The 20,076-nt window shown below is 35.6% G+C and overlaps 1 protein-coding gene across 3 annotated transcripts; it reads right to left on the bottom strand.

Annotated features, from left to right (window-relative positions):
* Positions 1-134: 134 nt before the first annotated feature.
* On the bottom strand, positions 135-19,986 carry rinl (Ras and Rab interactor-like). 3 transcript variants are annotated; one of them, XM_051129255.1, is made up of 12 exons: positions 18,413-19,986; positions 17,267-17,394; positions 17,006-17,165; positions 10,923-11,031; positions 10,278-10,350; positions 8,920-9,008; positions 8,713-8,813; positions 8,153-8,375; positions 5,548-6,159; positions 2,917-3,234; positions 2,551-2,682; positions 135-1,946 (listed from the first exon to the last, which is right to left on the bottom strand). In XM_051129255.1, exons 2-12 carry the CDS (start codon positions 17,311-17,313, stop codon positions 1,504-1,506), a joined length of 2,307 nt encoding a protein of 768 aa, XP_050985212.1. In that variant the 5' UTR covers positions 17,314-17,394; positions 18,413-19,986; the 3' UTR covers positions 135-1,503. The 3 variants fall into 3 exon arrangements, with proteins under 3 accessions (XP_050985212.1, XP_050985213.1, XP_050985210.1); XM_051129256.1 differs by lacking the exon at positions 18,413-19,986 and adding an exon at positions 17,493-17,528; XM_051129253.1 differs by having other exon boundaries at positions 136-1,946; positions 18,450-19,986.
* Between the last annotated feature and the right edge of the window lie 90 nt (positions 19,987-20,076).

The following is a 20,076-nucleotide window of genomic DNA, read 5'->3' as shown; positions in this document are numbered from 1 at the left end:
CAACCTTGCTGAAATCATATTTAACAAAATAATATCTTAAATTGGTAATGAATGTTCACTATTGTCATATAATACTAAGGTATTTAGATGGTGCACAATCAAGCTGCTCCACTTTATAATTATACGTCACTGTTCACAGCGCAATATCAGCACAATTGTCGTGAACAAGCTGCTGCAAATGATACATGCATTTTGAGCCTGTGACTGAAGAGAAGTGTGAAAGTGTGTGTGAGACGGAAAGGAAAAATCCAGGCAGGTTGTTAATGATCCATCCATTGGTTTAATGTAGAGAATAATTGGTTTGAAAGTGTTGGGGTGCATTTTGCCACCGGCACTTCTCTATTTATCTCCATTAGCTGCAACTTCGTTATAGCTCACACTCCTTACAAAGCTGTCAATCAAAGCATCACAAATCCAGAATGTGTGTATTTGAAAGTCAGCTCCTCTTTGTTGCTATGTTTAGTCTTTAAATAGCACAGGCTTTAACCATCTGTGTATTCAGCAACACACAAGAGAAGGTCCTGTTATGTAATTTATGCCCTGTGCTGGATGTTTTTTTTTTTTGTTTTTTTTTGGAAAAATGCATGATTGTTTATTTCTAAATTATGACTTAAGTTTTGGATGTTACTGGAGATGAAAAGGCTTAATAGACTGTAATATTTAAATTTAGACTGAGTGCCAAATGTCTGAATACATAATGGGGCTTGTAATCTTGTTCCTCTAGGCTTTTGTTGGATGTTTGTATATGATTTTTTCTATATAAACATTTTTTAAATGTATTAATTGTTTATATGTGTTTATTTGCACCATTCACAATATACTGCCAAGTGATATTGTAAATCAAAGTGTAAAGAAAGAATGTGAATTATTACACACAGTCTCCTGTTTTTGCTCTTTTAAAATGTAATTATGTATGTATGATAAACATGTCTAAGGGTGATTCATGTGTTGTCTGTTCAAGAAATAGACATGATGTGATAAAAAAAAAAGTATATTGCAATATATTGCTGTCTAAAATAAAACAAACAAAAAAACAAAAAACTAAACTTAAATGAAATAAATAACACATACCTACCTTTACAAATCAATATTTGAACACGATCAGAACTCAAAATCTTTCTTGGTAAAAAATAATCGAAAAACATTACAATACCTCCACCTAGTGGTTTCTATAAATGGCAGCGAATTCACAGTATGCCTACGTACAGCGGGTAAAGTAAGTATTGAACACATCATCTTTTTTCTCAGTAAATATATTTCCAAAGGTGCTGTTAACTTGAAATGTTCACCAGATGTCGGTAACAACCCAAGTAATCCATACATACAAAGAAAACAAAACAAATAATTTTAGAAATTAAGTTATGTGTAATAAAATGGAATGACATGGGGAAAAATTACTGAACACATGAAGAAAGGGAGGTGCAAAAGGCATGGAAAAATCTATTAATTTCAAAGTTCAGTTCTTCGATACCATTTGCTCATTCCTTTAAAATAATGTGATTTTTAGTTATCTTCTTTCCAGCATACTCCATCACCTCTCACTTTATCCTCTATTTTAGAACTGGTGAGGTGCAACGTCTCTGGTGACTGTATTTGTTGTCCATCCTCTTCTTCCTTTACCGCCTCTAATTCTTCATCCAAATTCTGGAGTGTTTCTTGCACGCTAGAGGTGGCTGGCATGACGTCAGTCAGACTGCTGGATTCTGTGCTCGCATTTAAAGAGTTCTGTTCATCCGATGTTTTACGGCCTCCATCTGTCGGTCCGTGTCTCCTGATGGTCCTGCGATTTCTGCTGCGGCGTGATTGGTTGCAGTGCAGCGTGCGTCTTCGGTGCCACTGGCTGAGTGATCTGTGAGCTTCTGCACTGAGTTGCCGCTTCGCTAGACGAGGCCGGAAGCTGCTAATGTAAAAAAGGGCAGCGTAGAGAGACGTAAGGTAGTACCCACCTGAGAGAAAGACAGAAAGACAGTATGCATGTAATGCATGCTAGTATGTGAATTCTTCAAACAAACTTCTAAACTACACTCTTCTGGGGATCAAAATTCCATTGACAGTCATTTATTTCAATATTCGGATGCAACAAATTATTTTTTTCAAGCAACAAATGGGTCATTCTCTGGAAATGTCCATTTTCTTTCCCTAGCATTTACAGAAATATTACACTTTAAAAACACTTTAGGCTTACAATTTTTTTATATTTTACAATGAAACAATATGTTATTTGAACAATTACACATTCTTGAGGCATTAATGTGCCAATATGTGTTTTTAAATTATTTATTTAGAATTCAAAGCACCAAAAAAATGCCCATCCCCACAGCCATGTACAGGGAAAGTGCTTTATTTTGAGGTCATGTTTTTTTTTACCATTTAAAATACAATAATGTATTCATAACTATCAAATATATGATGTAAATAGCATAAAATAACTAAATGCTGAATAAATATTATAAAATATATAACAAAAGTAGTGGTCCCCTGCCGACATCAGTTTCTCTTATAGATGTAGAAATACGACGTTTAGGATATGAAGGTTTGTGTGCCCCTTACCTTCTCCTTGTAGTTGCATGGGGTCTAGCAGCTCCATCATGTAGTCAGTGTCAACCTGAAGTGTAGCTACATCACTACGCAGCAACACCCACGTCAGGCATGGCAGGAAGTCATCTGCCCCAAAAACCGTACCTAACATAAAACATTCAATAATGACAGAGGTTTTTAGATATTTTAAGTGCCTCGATTGCTTAGATGTTTTGCAGCAGTCATGGCTTCATGGGTATGTCCGGAATCGCTGGTTATTCTGTGCAGGACAAATTTCTGTATATGTATAGTTCAAAGGAAGTGGAATGTGGAATGGCTTGCAGACTGATATCAGCCATGAGCCTCAGTATTACAACTCTACAGTACTATTACACTCACCAGGCTTGGCATTAGCATTCATACTATGGTAGATATTCTTGCAGACTTTGAGCAGGGTGTCAACTTTTTTACTGGGTGAATAGGCCTCATGCATTGTAGTCCAGCGTTGCTGGATCTTTTCCATCATGCTGGAATCAGGTACCCCGGCCCCTGCTGCACCTTCCAGCTCCTCCAGATCGCGGTTCTCCAGGGTGCTCTTATTGGCCTCTAAACGCTGCAGAGTGCCATCATCCCTGCGTGCTGTCTTTAGACACACGTAAAGGTGAGTGTAAACTGGCTTCAAAGCTACTTTATGTAAGGCAAGCTCCAGCATAGCATCTAAGGGAAGAGAGAAAAACAAATTTGTGAATAAATTTGGTTTTAGTAGAGGCGAATAAAATAATTATTACTATATGTGACCCTGGACCACAAAACCAGTCTTAAGTAGCACGGGTATATTTGTAGCAATAGCCAAAAATACATTGTATGGGATAAAATGATTGATTTTTCTTTTATGACAAAAATCATTAGGATATTACGTAAAGATCATGTTCCATGAAGATATTTTGTAATTTCCTACCGTAAATATATCAAAACTTAATTTTTGATTAGTAATATGCATTGCTAAGAACTTCATTTGGACAACTTTAAAGGCAATTTTAATTTTCAAATAGTTGTGTCTCGAACAAATATTGTCCTATCTAACAATCTTATTTATTCAGCTTTCAGATGATGTATAAATCTTAATTTAAAAAATGTACCCTTATGACTGGTTTTATGGTCCAGGGTCACATATGGAATTCTTGCTAGAAAATTTTGTGTATCATCATGACAAAACATGTTTTTTTTATTATTATTAAACACATTAGCTTCAGTTTGTTCTTTCTCTAAGAATTTGCAGCTTGTTGCGAAATTTGTAATGCATTATGAATTGTTTTCTGATACATTTTATAACACAACATTAAACTTGAACAGCTTAAGTGTTTGTGTTCACATATGTCACCCTGGACCACAAAACCAGTCATAAGGGTAAATAAAGATAATCCGAAAGCTGAATAAATAAGCTTTCTATTGATACATGGTTTGTCTTTTGAAAATCATATTTCTCATGTTACAAAAACAGCATTCTTCCATCTTAGAAACATTGCCAAGCTGCGAAACATGTTACCTGTTTCTGATGCAGAAAAGCTAGTTCATGCATTCATGACCTCTAGACTGGACTATTGTAATGCACTACTAGGTGGTTGTCCTGCATCTTCAATAAACAAGCTACAGATAGTCCAAAATGCAGCTGCTAGAGTCCTTACCAGGTCAAGAAAATATGATCATATTACCCCAATTTTAAAGTCTCTGCATTGGCTGCCTATTAGGTTCCGCATCAGCTACAAAATAGCACTTCTTACCTATAAGGCACTTAACGGTTTAGCTCCTGCGTACCTAACTAGTCTTCTACCACGCTACAATTCATCACGCTCCCTAAGGTCACAAAACTCTGGACTGTTGGTAGTACCTAGGATAGCAAAGTCCACTAAAGGAGGTAGAGCTTTTTCACATTTGGCACCCAAACTCTGGAACAGCCTTCCTGATAACGTTCGGGGTTCGGACACACTCTCTCTGTTTAAATCTAGATTAAAGACTCATCTTTTTAGCCAAGCATTCAAATAATGCATCTCATAAACTTTTTCTGCAGCTATATCTGATCAAATGTTCATTATTAATCTTTTAGCTCTGGTTAACAAACCTTCCTTTTCTTAGTTTGAACAGCAGCTATGCTAATTATGTTCCTATTTGTTCTCTGTTTTTGCCATGGGATTGACATCCCATGGTAACTAGGAATTCACAAGCTCCAGTCTGGATCCAGAACACTTAAGAAAAGATGATGCCAACCCCACAGAGGATTTCAGATGATGCCAACCCTGAAAACATACAGCACTACCGTATTCTGCTACTAATTTATAGTGTTCTTTGCCTGTTTGATTACGTCATTAATTGATCTTTACCACACATCTCTACCATATGTACATCAAGCTACTACTACATATATTGTAAAAATGTCAATTTGGTGTAAAGCTGCTTTGCAACGATATGTATCGTGAAAAGCGCTATACAAATAAATTTGAATTGAGATTTGAATTGAATTGTTAGGATAGGATAATATTTGGCAGAGACAGTATTTGAACTATTTGAAAATCTGAGGGTGCAAAAAAATCAAAATATTGAGAAAATGGCCTTGTTATAAAGTAAAGTTTTGTTATATTTATGGTAGGAAATTTACAAAATATCTTCATGGAATATGATCTTTACTTAATATCCTAATGATTTTTGGCATTAAAATGATGACCCATACAATGTAGTTTTAGCTATTGCTACAAATATACTCATGATACTTAAGAATGTTTTTGTGGTCCATGGTCACGTATTTGTTAATTCAACTGTATGGCTCTATTATTTTTTTTATTTTGTTACTCTGCACTTTCCTTTACAATAACTAATATACTAGCAAAACTTCTGCTAAGTATGACCAGAGAAATGCCACTTTCACCGTGAAGGCCTACATATCATGAAAACTTGAGAAATTCAATAGTAAATCAATTTGTGTATTTGTTGATAAAATAATACAGATAAACCGATAAGTTCATCTCCAGATCATACCCAGCTCAAAATCCGGAGTGTCTCCGAAGCTGTCTGTGATGCTTTGGATCTCTGAATAATCAAGTAAGGTTTCCCTCAAAGCAGTGAGAGACGAACGCACTTCCTGCAGCATCTCGGTGCAGGTCACTCCAGGAGTGACCCCATTTGCAAGAGTCTGCTCTACAAACCCCCTGACAGCCTCTGCAAAAGCCCCACCCTTCCGTTCTGCCATCTCCTGAACACGTTTACTCAGTCTTCGCTGTGGCGACACAAGTCCACCTAGAGCTTGACCCACTGCAGAGAGACGGTTCTTCATCTTATCTGCCAAGTGGAAGCGGGGTGAAGGTAGTGATGGAGAGGGGCTTAAAGCTGGTTCAGACTCCTCCTCTATACTGCTGACTGATAGCGAGTCCAGCTCTAAGCCGGGCGGTTGAAGCAGAGAGGAAGGAAGTGATGAGTTCAACCATATCTTGTCTTCTATCCACGACACACGATGTGGTGACTGAGGGAGAGGGCTTTGAATGGAGTCAACACTTGCTCTTTTTAGGGAGTCTTCCTTGCTGGCACCGCTCGCCCTTCGAAGCACAACTCCACCTGGGGTAGCTGGAGAGTCTGGATTCTTCTCAAATGATCCTTTGAGAAAAACAAAATACGTTAACTTACATAACTCTAACTGAGATCTGCCTTTTTTTCAGCAGACCCTGTTGCAGTATATAAACATTATGTGTTCGGTCTTTGAAATCAATATTGTTATTGTTAACTAAAACTATAAGTATTTAAAAAAAAAAAAAATGGTGAAAAACTTAAGGTGCCACCTTAGGTTAATTGTGTAAAAAAAAAAATAAAAAAAATCAACTAATAGACATCATACTTCTCCAGTTAATTGATTACATTAAGTATTGCAAACAAAATCCTTTGTATTACATTTTTATTTGTATTTTTTAAGTTTTCTGAAATGTTATGTTTCAATATGCAAATGAGGCATTATCTCAGTAAATATGCACTCATTTGCATACATTTGTAGAAATTTTATTTGAATACTGCATGAAGCCAGGTTCAAAAGTCTTGTTTCATTTTGTTAGAGTTAAATTTTTTTTTTTGGATTTCACTACATAAATCAGAAAATACTGTCAACAGAAAAAAAAACACATTTTTTTCAGAAATAAAACATTGGATAAAATCAGTGTTGGGCATGTTACTTTAAAAAAGTAATTAGTTATAGTTACTAGTTACTTCTCACAAATAGTAACTGAGTTAGTAACTGAGTTACATCATTATAAAAGTAACTAATTACCGGAGAAAGTAACTATTGTATTTCTTGTTGAAAAAATGTTCAAATATATGTCAAATAACTTGGATGCCCCCAATATTAAATATGTTAAATTAATGAAATTTAAATGAAATTAATGCAATTTTTAGTTTACTCACCAGACTAATATTAAATATCTGATATACTTATATTGTATATATATTGAAACTTATATTGTAGTCAACATTTGGAGTGGATCAAAAAAGTTGTCGTAAGACAAGAATGGATATTGTTTTGGTTTTAGGACTTTGATGAAAGGTTTGGTCCACTTTAAATGTTGACTACTAACATATGTAAAGCTTAATGGCACAGTTTTTTAAATATACACTTAGCATCAGTCAGTCAAGCATTATAATATGACATTATGATAATTTAGATAACAAAACTACTACGAATTCTACTACTAACTACTATAACAACTATAACTACTATAACCAATTCTACTATAACAATTTAAAACCCACTAAGAATCATTGAGCTGCTGGGTTCAGGAATATTAATCATGTCGTATGCAATCGCTCGAATTTCCGATTTGCTGAAATTAAAACAGGGACAATATTAGGTGAGCCCCAGCCAATGAGATTGCCGTTTGCACATTAGTTCCACCTATATCAAAGAAATTGGCAGTTCTTAAAAGCTGAAGAATTATAGCGTCTCTCTCTCTCTGTATCTTTATTTGCATGCGTGTGAGACAAAGCGACGGCTAGTTGTGTGCCTTTACACTAGAGTTTACGATTGAATGAAACTGTAAAGCTTGGTGTATGTAAGAGCTAATGAAGTAGAGATTTTGGGGTCAGTGGAGGAGAAAAATTGCATTTTGAGAAAGCAGGCTTTAAAGGTAATTGAAATCTACAGATACATATAAAGTGCTATAAAAGAAATACTTAAAAGTGTATTGTGGATGTTTTCTTTCCACTAGTCTGAAAAAAATATGTATATATTATGAAAAGCCTAAAAGCCCAAAATCTGTAACTTGACAGATGCATGACGAAACCATGGTTTTGCCTGTAGTCTCACTTTATAAAAAATGTAAATGAAAATTAGAAATGTCTTTCTAAACTAACTTAAATAAAATAAGTACTAAATAATAAAGTACTAAAATTACCAAAACAGAATCTGAGATAAAGTAAATAGAAATATTTAAAATAAAATAAAAAACTAATAAAAATGACAGAAGCACATAACAAGATTAGAGAAACTGAAATTAAAATTTAAATATAAAAATAAAAGGTACGTCAAATTATTAATAAATACTATTATTATTTTATAAATAATACTAAAAAAAATAGCTTGCACTGCAAAACTGTCAACCCCTACCTTTTTCACTGTCAAAACTGCTAGAGCTGTCATCGGCTAGTGTAGATGACCTCTGTTTCAGTCCTCTTCCTGTCCATGCTCTTGTGGTACTTAACCGCCTGTCTCGCCTCAAGTTGATTGGAAGATTGATTTGGCTGGCTGAAGAATGAGCAAGCCAATCATCACCGTGCTCTTGAAGGTACAAGGGGTTGATGAAGCACATGGCACCACTGGCAGCTGTAACCTACCAACAAAATAATAATTTTAAGCTCTTATCTCCCATAGTTGTGAAGATTTGAAAGAATAGTTTCCTAATGGATACATTTGTTATGGTTGTACATTTCAATGTCATTGTGCAAAGTTGCACAGGTTTGGGGATTTTCTTAAATGAAAGCACCATAAATGAATGTTTGGACATTGCACTCAAAATATACAGTTCAATAAGTCATTATAGACCACATCCAAACAACGTCTTATCCCTACCAACCAATTTAATGGATCGCAAAGCTTTTGATAACTTTGTTACTGAGCAAACATTATAATTGATGATAAGTAAAGCAGTGACTCAGAGGGTCTGTCACCTGTATAGTACACATGACTGTTTCTCGTGATTCTGTATTATCTTGTGTTTCTGGAGTCATACCGCTAACCAGCGGATCTGAAGGGGAACACAGCCAGGTCTCTAAAAGTCAAACACACAAACCACTGGAATTCAGAAAGTCTGACTTGCATAACAGCAGAAAAACAGTGCAGTACAGAATATGGCGAATGACAGGGCAAGTACTAACTTGGACCAAGCAGAGGAACGAGATGATCTGGTAGATTGTTAAGGTTGTAAACCCATGAGGGAACCAGTAAACAGACAGGCAAAACATCCCTGAGAAAAAATTTGTCAGATAATCAGATAATACAAAAAACACATTTAGCATTATTTAAATGGTTACACACAAAAAAGTTTACTCCATTCAAATAGTAACTTCAACAGTAATTAATTTTAATTAAGTAATATATATATACATATACAAACACACACACACACACACACACACATACATATATATATATATATATATATAAATATATATATATATATATATATATATACACTACCGTTCAAAAGTTTGGGGTCAGTACATTTTTATTGTTTCTTTTTTTTTAAAGAAATTAATACTTTTATTCACCAAGGATGTATTAAGTTAATAATTAAAAGTTTATTAAAAGTTAATAATAAATAATTTACATTGTTATAAAATATTTACATTTTGAATAAACACTGTACTTTTTAAACTTGTTATTCATGAAAGAATCCTGAAAAAAAAAAAAATCACAGGTTCCAAAAAATATTTGGCAGCACAACTGTTGATATTATCCAACATTGATCATACTAATAATAAATCCGCATATTAGAATGATTTCTGAAGGATCATGTGACACTTAAGACTGGAGTAACAGCTGATAAAAATTCAGCTTTTCATCACAGGAATAAATTCTATTGTAAAGTATGTTAAAATAAAAAACATTATTTTATATTGTAAAAACATTTTGCAATATTACTGTTTTTTTTCTATATTTTTAATCAAATAAATGCAGCCTTGATGAGCATAAGAGACTTCTTTAAAGACTATTACAAGTCTTACTGACCCCAAACCTTTGAACGGTAGTGTATATATATATATATATATATATATATATAATTAATTCAACACCACTGAACCAACCTTAATACATTAGTTTACACATTACTTTATACAAACAAACATTTAATCCAGTTAAATAAGATTAAAATTGTTCTATAATGTAACAATTACAGGTTGCACCTTATTAAAGTATTTTAATTGCTGCTTTAGTGTAATGGAAACAAACTGATTATTAACTGTCTTCATCTGAGATTGTTTTTCCGACACTGAAAAATGTTAACCAAAAAATTGTCTTTAATTAGTTAGAAATGCTATTTAACATCACTAAACAAACCTATATACATCCATTTTTACCAACAAAATACATTTTATGGGTAGAATCAGGTAGAATATAATTTACTATCTAACACAGGGTTGCACAGAGTTTCCTGTGCTATCTTCCTGTTATCAAGCAAAAAAACATGTGCTACCTTATCAATAGCTGCTAGATAAAAATAACTCATCCCCACCTGCTCAGTGTGTAGAAGTGCAGCAATTGAAAGAGATCGGGGAAAGCCAAGTGCGATGCCGTCAGGCGAAGAGCTATGAAAGACAAGAGAAGTGAAGTCAGACTAGCACTATGACTAATAGAGAGAAACTGGACAGACTAGTAATGAACTACAAAAGTACACAAGTAATGAGGAAATAGGAAGACTGCAGGGTTCATGATGTGAATTTTATCAGCATGCACAAATAGAGAACAACGACTGCACAAAAGAGTTTACTGAACTTTGCACAAATTTCTCATGTACATTGCACAAACTATTTGAAGGTGGATTCCCATATACTGTACTTCCCATGTCATTGTAACAGGAAATGTAGAAGACGTGCATGCTTTAGAAATGGATTATGCCTGACTATGCATGACAGCCTGTTCATTTCCTTTCACACAAAAAAGAAAATCGCTTTGAGGTTGTTCCTTCATAGCTCAGGAAAAAAGAAAGAAATTGGACAGTTGAAATACAATAATAGCATTTAGCATAGCTCAGATATTTCAAGTTGACAGCATCCTGAGAACATGTTGATCATGACAAATGCTTGAGTATGTGTTATATTCTGACTTGTGATTGCAAACTTGCTGAGCAGCAATCAAGGATGAAAAGGTTTTTCAGTACCTGTTCCAGTGGTCAAGATGGGGAATTCTTTGACCGGCTCCCCTCTGTCCCCTACAGACACACACAGAAGCTGGTCTTGAGACGAAGAGTCTTGGACCACCAAGAAACTCTGTGCAAAGGAACAGTTAGATCATTTCGTTGTTATGCAAAGTTAATGAAAGATCAAAATATCATGGAGAATAATGGATCAATATTGTCATATTTTTATAAACTAGTTAGAATAGCACTCATTTGAATTAGTGAGACAACCACCACTGAATTCAAAGAAATGCTCACTTTGTGGGTAAGCATTCTCACAAGAGGAAGTCAGTGCACACATAAGCTTGGTGGCAAAAAAAAAAAAAAAAAAAAAAAAAAAAAAAAATCCTAAAATAGATGACAGCAAAAACCACTTCAGCTTTTAGCATTTAGTTTATTTTAAATCTATCATGGATATGCTTTTAAAATACACACAGCGTCTAACTTTCAATCAAATTCAAAATAAAAAAAAATTACATTTCAAGAACTTTGTTTGAGGATTTTGATCTTTTACAATGACCACAAAGGAAGTGAAATTAGACCTTTGATAATTGACATTACTAGTTGTATAGAGTGGAACTATGAAAGCATATTTTATGGTTTTGAAATGTAGGGGGAAAAATAGTTTTTAAAAAGTTACACACACCCCTGGCATTGCCCTGGCATAGACTTTCAATATCTATAAACACTTTTGTAAAAAGGTAAACATTAGATCCTTGGATACTTTGTTCAAAACTAAGACATATATATATATATATATATATATATATATATAGACAAATATATATATATATATATACATATATGTATATATATATACACATATATGTACATTATTTTTTGAGCAAAGTATGTATAATATATAATAATAATAATAATAATAATATATATATATATATATATATATATATATAATTAGTTAGTTACTGTAGTTTAATTTATTTGAAAACAAATTTTGTTGTTTAATTTTTTTTTGTATTATGTAGACCTAGTATTATTCTTAAAGACATAAATGATCATGTATACCAGCAAAACCACTCAACATGTAAAATTCTATAATGCTAGATACCACCAACATAAATAATCACTTCCACAAACTCTGGAATAGGTCTTTATCTTATCTTGCACTACTTCTTTGTTTCTCTAAGTGTTCTTGCTGTTTAAGCAAGGTTATCTAACTTTACTTCTGCAATTATCTTCAGCATAATGGTAGTTTTTCCCCTTAAAAAAACAATAAACAAGAACTTTATTAATGGGGCTTGTCAGCCTGTACTACACTTTAAACCATAAAGGAAACGTTCACCCAAAAATAAACATTTGCTGAAAATTTACTTAGGCTGTTGAAGATGTAGCTGAGTTTATTTGAGACTTGGAGAAATTTATCATTACATAATTTGCTCAACAACTGATCCCCTGCAGTGAATGGGTGCCATCAGAATAAAAGTTGATATCACAATAATCCAAGTAATTGACATGACTCCAGTCCATCAATTCATGCTGTGTGACACAATTTTTTTTTTTTTTTACTTCAGACCATTGCTTCCGGTCCTCTATTCCTAATAGTGCTTTCTACAGTAAAAATGTCTTAATGATGGCTTTGTTTCTTATGAACATGCAGTTCACTTGTGAATGGGAACTCTATGCTGCATCCAGCAAGGCCAGTGTCTGAAGCATGGGTATAAACATGACAACAAACTTCATTGTGTCCTAATGTTCATACTATCCATCCTAAATAGTGTGTAAGATTAAAACAAGTGTGTCCCAAAGCATAGTGTGATGAAAAGAGTACGCCAAAAGTCCCCAGGAGGGTCTATTGCAGATAGATTTTAGAAGTGTGGATCTGTGCACATTCTAATAGCTAGTATTGCCCACAATCCATTGCGCTCTGGCAAAGGATTTGTTTCAGAACTACAAATATGAATAAAAAGCATAAATCAAAAAAACTACAAACATGGAGGATATGAGCGACCAATGAAGTTTTAGATAAAGGGGTTTGAGTTACTAATAATCAATATTTTCCCTGGTAAAAAAAAGTCTATTTTATGTTATCTCTGTTATATTTTGTCTGCAACTTTTATAAACATCAGTTTGGCCATTAGCTTCATCATCATGCAAACATGGGCAGAGTTCTCTGTATAAAGCCCAAAGTATACTTCACTTTTTACGCATACACAAAGGACAGTGTACAGTGCTTGTGACGCAAATTTCGGAATCAGAATAGTACACACATACTGTACGCGCACCACCGGCTTTTGGCGCAGGTCGCAATGAAGTTATTTTGCAGTAATCTTTTGTTCCACAGGGTGGCAACACTGTCCCAGGCCATTGTTTCACAGTAGAAAATGAAACTAAGGAGACAGAACAAAAACAACAAAATAGCGGAGACTGCAACAACAACAAACACTCACATTGACAAGCGCTTGTAAGAGAAAGCTCAGCTTTGGTTTAAAAGAGTTCAAAAATATTTGTTATCGGTCATAACTTAGAGGAGAATATAGAGCAGACACTGAACACGGATGAAGCTTTCTAGAGCGTGTGTCGACTATCCGCATTCACGCTCAGCATCAAATGAAGTATAATTTGAAAGGCTACGTGTTCGACTGTACGCATATGCTAGCATACGCGTACAAAAACGAAGTATACTTGGGGCTACTTTCTTTTCTCTCCAATACAGTAAGAAGTTAAATGAAATGTGAAGGATGTTAACTGTGACAAGATGACTGACAGGCCCATTTACAGTGACAGGGTATGTGTATGCGACAGAGCGGTCTGTTAAAAACCCAATAGCATGATGTGACAGTATGTCCCAAAGCTTGCCTACTTTGCTACTTTGTGCCATCCCTATTCTCCAGGTATATGGGACACGCTTTTAGGTGGAATGCTGTTTTCTATATGAGCAAGCTGGATGCACCAGGTATGATGCATTCACAAGAATGAATTTTTCCCTTTCTACTTTCTCCTGAGGGATTGTAGTTAATGTTTGGAGTGTGGGGCGTAGTTAGGCCTCCTCTCATTTTAGAGAGTCAGTATTCTGAGGCCTCTGCTTCTAGAGCTCGGCTATCAACTGCAAAGATTGTCAGGCCTCTGCTCACCAGAGCTCCGCTAGGACAGCATCTGTGGTTGTAGGCTCTCTGTGAGCCTCCTTACAGGATATCTTAAATGTGGGGTAGGCGTCTGCTCCTAGAACTCGGTCATCTACTGCAAACATCGTCAGGCCTCCTCTTGCTACAGAAAGTTATCTTCATTGAGGCCTCCACTTGCCAGAGCCCCGCTAGGACATCATTTCGCAGGCTGTAGCCTCTCTGTAAGCCTCTATTTACGGTATCCTATGTAAGGGGCGTAGTTAGGCCTCCTTTCGTTTTAGAGAGTTGTCATGCTGAGGCCTCCGGTCCTAGAGGTTGACCATCTACTGCGAACATCATCAGGCCTCCACTTGCTACAGAGAGTTATCTTCATTGAGGTCTCTACTCGCCAGAGCTCTGCTAGGACAGCATTTGTGGTTGTAGGGTCTCTGTGAGCCTCCTTACAGGATGTCCTGAGTGTGGGAATAGTTCGGCTTCCTCTCGTTTCAGAGAGTCATCATGCTGAGGCCTCTGATCCTAGAGCTCAGCCATCTACTGTGAGCGTCGTCAGGCCTCCTTTTGTTACAGAAAGTTATCTTCATTGAGGCCTCCATCTGCCAGAGCTCCGTTAGGACATCATTTTGCAGGCTGTAGGGTCTCTGAGCCTCCTTGCACAGTATCCTATGTGTGGGGCGTAGTTAGGCCTCCTCTCGTTTTAGAAAGTCGTCATGCTGAGGCGTCCACTCCAACAGCTCGGTCACCTACTGCGAGTGTTGTCAGGCCTCCACTTGCTACAGAGAGTTATCTTCATTGAGGTCTCTGCTCGCCAGAGCTCTTTTAGGACAGCATCTGTGGTGGTAGACTCTCAGTGAGCCTCCTTACAGGATTTCCTAAGTGTGAGTCGTAGTTAGGCCTTCTCTCATTTTGGGAGTCGTCACGCTGAAACCTCTGCTCCTAGAGCTTGGCCATTTACTGCAAGCGTTATCAGGCCTCCTTTAGCTACAGAGAGCTATTTCTTTGAGTCCTCCACTTGCCAGAGCTCTGTTAGGAAAGCAACTGTGGGTTATAGGTTCTCTGTGAGCCTCTTTACAAGATGTCCTAAGTGTGAGGCATAGTTAGGTCTCCTCTCGTTTTAGTCATCATGCTTAGGCCTCTGCTCCTAGAGCTCGGCTAGGTTTTGGCTAGGTAGTATGAAGTGTTGCTAGGCCACCTCTCATTTGACAGGTGTTGTATTTAGGCCTCCGCTCTGCAGAGCTTTGCAGGCCAGATGGCTCTGAGTGTTGGCGACTTGGATGTTGGCCTCAATAAGAACTTAGTTAGGCTTCCTCTCTTCTGTTGAAGCCTCCAGTCTATTGCTCCAGTCTATTGTCACGTTGCTGGACTTAGCTCAGCCAAAAAAATGCTGATCTCTTAATCATGGTAGCATGGGTATACCTTTTCCCATAGTGCCTTCTAGGGGACGCAGCATAGAAAGGGAACATTTCAGGTTACGTGTGGGGAATGAGACACTGCGTCACTTTGCCATGCTTCAGGAATTCCTGAAATGGAACATCTCAGGTTACGTATGGGGAATGAGACAATGCGTCCCCATGCTTCAAGAATTCCTGCATATCTCCTTCAGACAAGAAGTGGATGATGCATTTTACAGTTGCCCTTTTATACCCTCAGCCGCACCACTTCTGACGTCATAGACTGCCGTCTGCCAATGTCAAGTTCATTGTCGTGTTGACTCATGTTTTAGACACTGGTCAGACATATGGCATTTTTCCATCGTGCCCTCTAGGGGACTCATCGTCTCGTTCCCCTTCTCAGGGGATCATGGTTACATACATAACCTGAGACTTTTTTTACTTCACAACATGATCATTGATGGACTGTACGTGTATGGATTACCTGACTATTGTTATATAACATTAACATATGTTTTCATCTACATATTGGATGCCCTGAGGGTGTGTAAATATTCAAAAAATGTAAATTTCAGGAGGAACTACTTCTTTAATAATTTCAATAAAGCATTTAACATACATAACATATTATTTAATTGGCATAAAGCTGCACCATGTAATTCTAGCCTAATAATAAAATTGCATGCGGTCTAATAATAAAATTGCATGCAATTGTCTTCTAGCCTCTGCACGGAAGAATACTGTATGTGGCTCGAGGCACCCGTGTACGGATATAGGACCTACTCAACACAAAAGTTACTAAACACTAAAGCTATTTTCTGTGATGTAATGTGCAAGACTTCCGATTCATTAGCCGCTGTAGGTAATAACTAGAAAGTGCAGTAAAAGGTAAAACTATTTGTGCTGCAAACCAATGTGTTTATGATAACTATAATAAATGTAAATTATATGATAACATAAATAGTAGGTAAGTGATATATTTTTATTATAACAAACTTTGAGCTTTCAGCCTACTCCACGGTGTTACTTTCAGAGTTCATCGGCCAGAGTTACTTCCTGTGTACGCCAGAAACTACACACAAGTGCGAACAACGCATGTGTCCAATTTCCCTCCAAGTCCACCCCAAAGCTCTAAAATAGCCTGTAACATTATTACAGGTTTATCAAAGCATTAGCTTTATAAATTACTTCAAATGAAAAGATAAATGTTTTACAGCACAGCTATAAACTTATACCTATATAATACCTGTATACCTATATTATACCTGTATAAAGACATTATGGCAACCTCTACTGTAAGTCAATCACTCATTAAACTTCTCTCTAGTAGTGCACATAAAACTATGCTTCCACAATGCACTTAGACAAAAAAAAAAAAACTTATATTAAACAGGAAAACACCAAAGGGAACAGAGACTTCCCACAATATCTTTTTACAAAATAGTATCAACAATACTAAAAGGTAGAAATTCTTAGGGCCTTATTTTTGTATCCACAGCAGGCATGGCAGCAGCCATATAAGGTTTACAGAGAATACTGTTGAAACAGTTGAATGACTTAATTAGCAAGCACTGATAAAAATGAAGGCACCTACCCCAGCAGGTCTGCCCCACAGAGCGGCATGTGCCCCATGACCGTCCCAGGGGCTCTTGGGAGCCCACGCATCCTGACACAACCGTAAACCTTGCAGCAGATTCAGGTTTTTTGTCTCATCTCTGGAGACCCCATTGGGTACCGTGCTAGCAGCATTTTCTCTATTAATTAAAAATAGTAAAATCATTTTACTGAAGAAAAAATCTTTTTAAAAATGCACATGGAATAAAATGGTGATTTTAATGAATATGTTCTTTCTCACCTGTTCTTACTGGTTGTGAATTCATCTTGAGATTCTTTCATCATCATTGGTCCAACAGAGTAGCGGTGGACCTGTTCAGGAAATCTGTTCTGTTATCTGTTGTCCATTTTAGCTAAGTTGCTGTAACCCTGTTGATATTTGGAAATAGAGACACAAAGGAAATTAAGAAATATGGTTTTTTCTCCAACGCCACATCCTTTCTTTTGTATTTTTCGTTCACGCTTACTTTGTTACAGTTCTTTGTTAACAGCTAACGTGTTTTTATCAGCGGTGAAATCTAAAGTTTTTTTTTTTTTAATAAGGGAGGAGTTTCATTTGTGATGTGCAGCTTTTAAAAACAGATGGGCATGTGCTGTGACAAAAAGAGTCACTTCCAACCTGTTGAACATTGAACATACTGTCAAACATTTGGACACACATTGTTACTCATTATTGCTATTTATCACTTAGAATAATAAAACTGGGCGGGCGGATAAATAAGTAGTTAAACTGACATACAGTATAAACTCAATTTTCAGGATACGTAAATACTACCGTGAATATAGTTTGTCTCAGAATTTTACTTTCTCTTGGTATTAAAATAGCAACATCTTAATGTTAAAAATTAGAAACGCTAATTTGATTTTCATAAGTCTCAATTATTACATTATCAATGTCAAGGTACTAAAACTGCTATTTTAATACTTAAAGTCTTAAAATCCATGTTTAACTGGGACAAAACATCAAATGAACATGAAAGGAATAATTTTTTTTCTTCACAGGTAGGCCTGGTAACTTTAGTTCGTCTTTGGTCTCGGGTTTCTGCATTGGATTATTTTTTGAGTAATTTGTCCAACACTTCTACTTTATTTAATACTTATGTAATATGCAAAATATACTTATTTTGACATAGGAACTAACCGTTTGAAACAGCCTATCTATTCATGATTTTTTTTTTTTTTTTTACAAGTAAGTTTTGACATTTCTGTAGTAAACAGAAGAAGCATAAGACTGTTCCCAAATGTAAAACCTACACTGAATACCTCTGACCATAATAATTCCTTCATAGGTTTTGGCTACATCAACTTTTATTTTATTTATTTATTTTACTTCTATAGCCAATGTCTCAAGAATAATTTGAGAATTATGTGTTTAAAAGTAACTCACTTGTAATGATGCAAATAGAAGTCAGAGCTGAACTCACATGTGGTGTCTTCAAAATGTCCTCCTACATGAAGGAAAGACTGAACATCTCTGAAAGCTGCTCCAAACACCTCCACACACTGCAGGTTTACGTGTGGGGTAATTGACACTCCTCATTACGAATCTGTCGTGTACTTCGTCATGTCACCTGCAGTGAGATTCACTTTTGCCCCTGTGGTGTATGAAATGTTCAAGGTATCAATTACAGTCACATTAAAGTTCACTTTCAGCTTTGACAAGAGTGACAGTACTCTTGATGATGCTTTTTGTGTGTGTCTCACACCATAAGCTCCACCCTCGTTGATGGTTGTGGTAAACCTCACAGTGAAAACTTGAACTCAGTGATAGAAGTAGGATGTCACATGCAGCAGGAAGATTATAGCTAAACGAGTGTTACTTTCATATATAACAGTAACCCGTAGCTCAGTTCAGATCAGTTCCATTTTACTCAGGCAAGCAGTTACAGCTGTTAAAAAATAAACTTTCTTTTTTTATGAGAGCATAGGTTCTGCTAATAATTGAGCTCAAGGGAAGACAGTTACCCATTGTTCCTCATTGAATTTCCTCTTACAATAAAATCCATATCATGCATTTGACCCACCTCAAAAAAAAAAAAAAAAAAAAAAAAAAAAAGGTTAGTAAAATTGGGGTTTTAAAATAAGGTTTAAAGGTTTCAATAAATGTTTGTAACACTTCAATGCTGTCTATAATCTGCTACTACTGATCACACTGTATAGTATCCTAATAAGAAATGTAATTCAATATGAATATATAGCTGCTTATTGCTGACATACATAAAAATATTAAGGACACATTTTTAAATTAAAGCATCATGTATGCAAATTAATATGCTGTCATCCTTATGCTAACAGATATTGGTTGGCACATAAACTAAAGTTAATAGTTGGCCTATGTGTGTTATTTTAATGAATTTTAAACATTTTAATTTTAACTATTTTAATGCCTTTCGACAAAATGACACCACATGCATACACACGGTACAAAACTCGAAGGTTTCATCTTTCATTCTGGTTTCCTCACATAAGGTTGCATTGGGCTCAATCAGATATCATATTTTGTAACATTGTAAAACACTGTTAGGCTAACTTCCTCTTACACAATAAAGCAACAGGCGTAGATGTCATTCCAAACCAAAGATAAGCAACAAACATCAAAAATGTATTAGAATAGTTAATATAATGCAGAGATTATTAATAATTCATTAAAAGATATATTCATTAACCCCTTTAAAAATATAACGTTATACTAAAATCTACAAATGATTGCACAAAGAAAAGAATATTATATTGACAAGTTCAGACAAAAGACTGTAAACCATTATTAGCATTATGGGTAATCTCATGAAACCCGGTTAAGATTTAAACAGACCTATCATGTAAATTCTCATTATCATAATGCAAAAAGTGCAATTCTCATTAACAAAGTACTTATACTTAAGAAAGCACTTATCTCTCTTATCCAAAATAAAATGAGATCTTATGTGATAAAGCGTAAAGTATGACTGTAATGCTTATCAGCTTTAAAACATGACATTTATAGCATTGTTTTTCATAATTGTGTTTCACAAACTATTTTTAATCAAAGTCGTCTCATGGCCCAAACATAAC

This window comes from Labeo rohita, chromosome 15 (genome assembly GCF_022985175.1).
Source record: "Labeo rohita strain BAU-BD-2019 chromosome 15, IGBB_LRoh.1.0, whole genome shotgun sequence".
NCBI lineage: Eukaryota > Metazoa > Chordata > Actinopteri > Cypriniformes > Cyprinidae > Labeo > Labeo rohita.
Note: the sequence above shows the minus strand (reverse complement) of the source record. Positions and strands in the feature narration are given on the sequence as shown.

What these genes read in the sequence shown, in the direction of transcription:
- rinl (XM_051129255.1), bottom strand. Translation starts at nt 17,313, where the DNA reads ATGATGATGAAAGAATCTCAAGATGAATTCACAACCAGTAAGAACAG. An exon ending in CACTCCGGATTTTGAGCTGG is followed by an intron (nt 3,235 to 5,547) that starts GTATGATCTGGA and finishes CTCTTCCCTTAG; the next exon opens with ATGCTATGCTGGAGCTTGCC. An exon ending in CATGCAACTACAAGGAGAAG is followed by an intron (nt 1,947 to 2,550) that starts GTAAGGGGCACA and finishes TCTTTCTCTCAG; the next exon opens with GTGGGTACTACCTTACGTCT.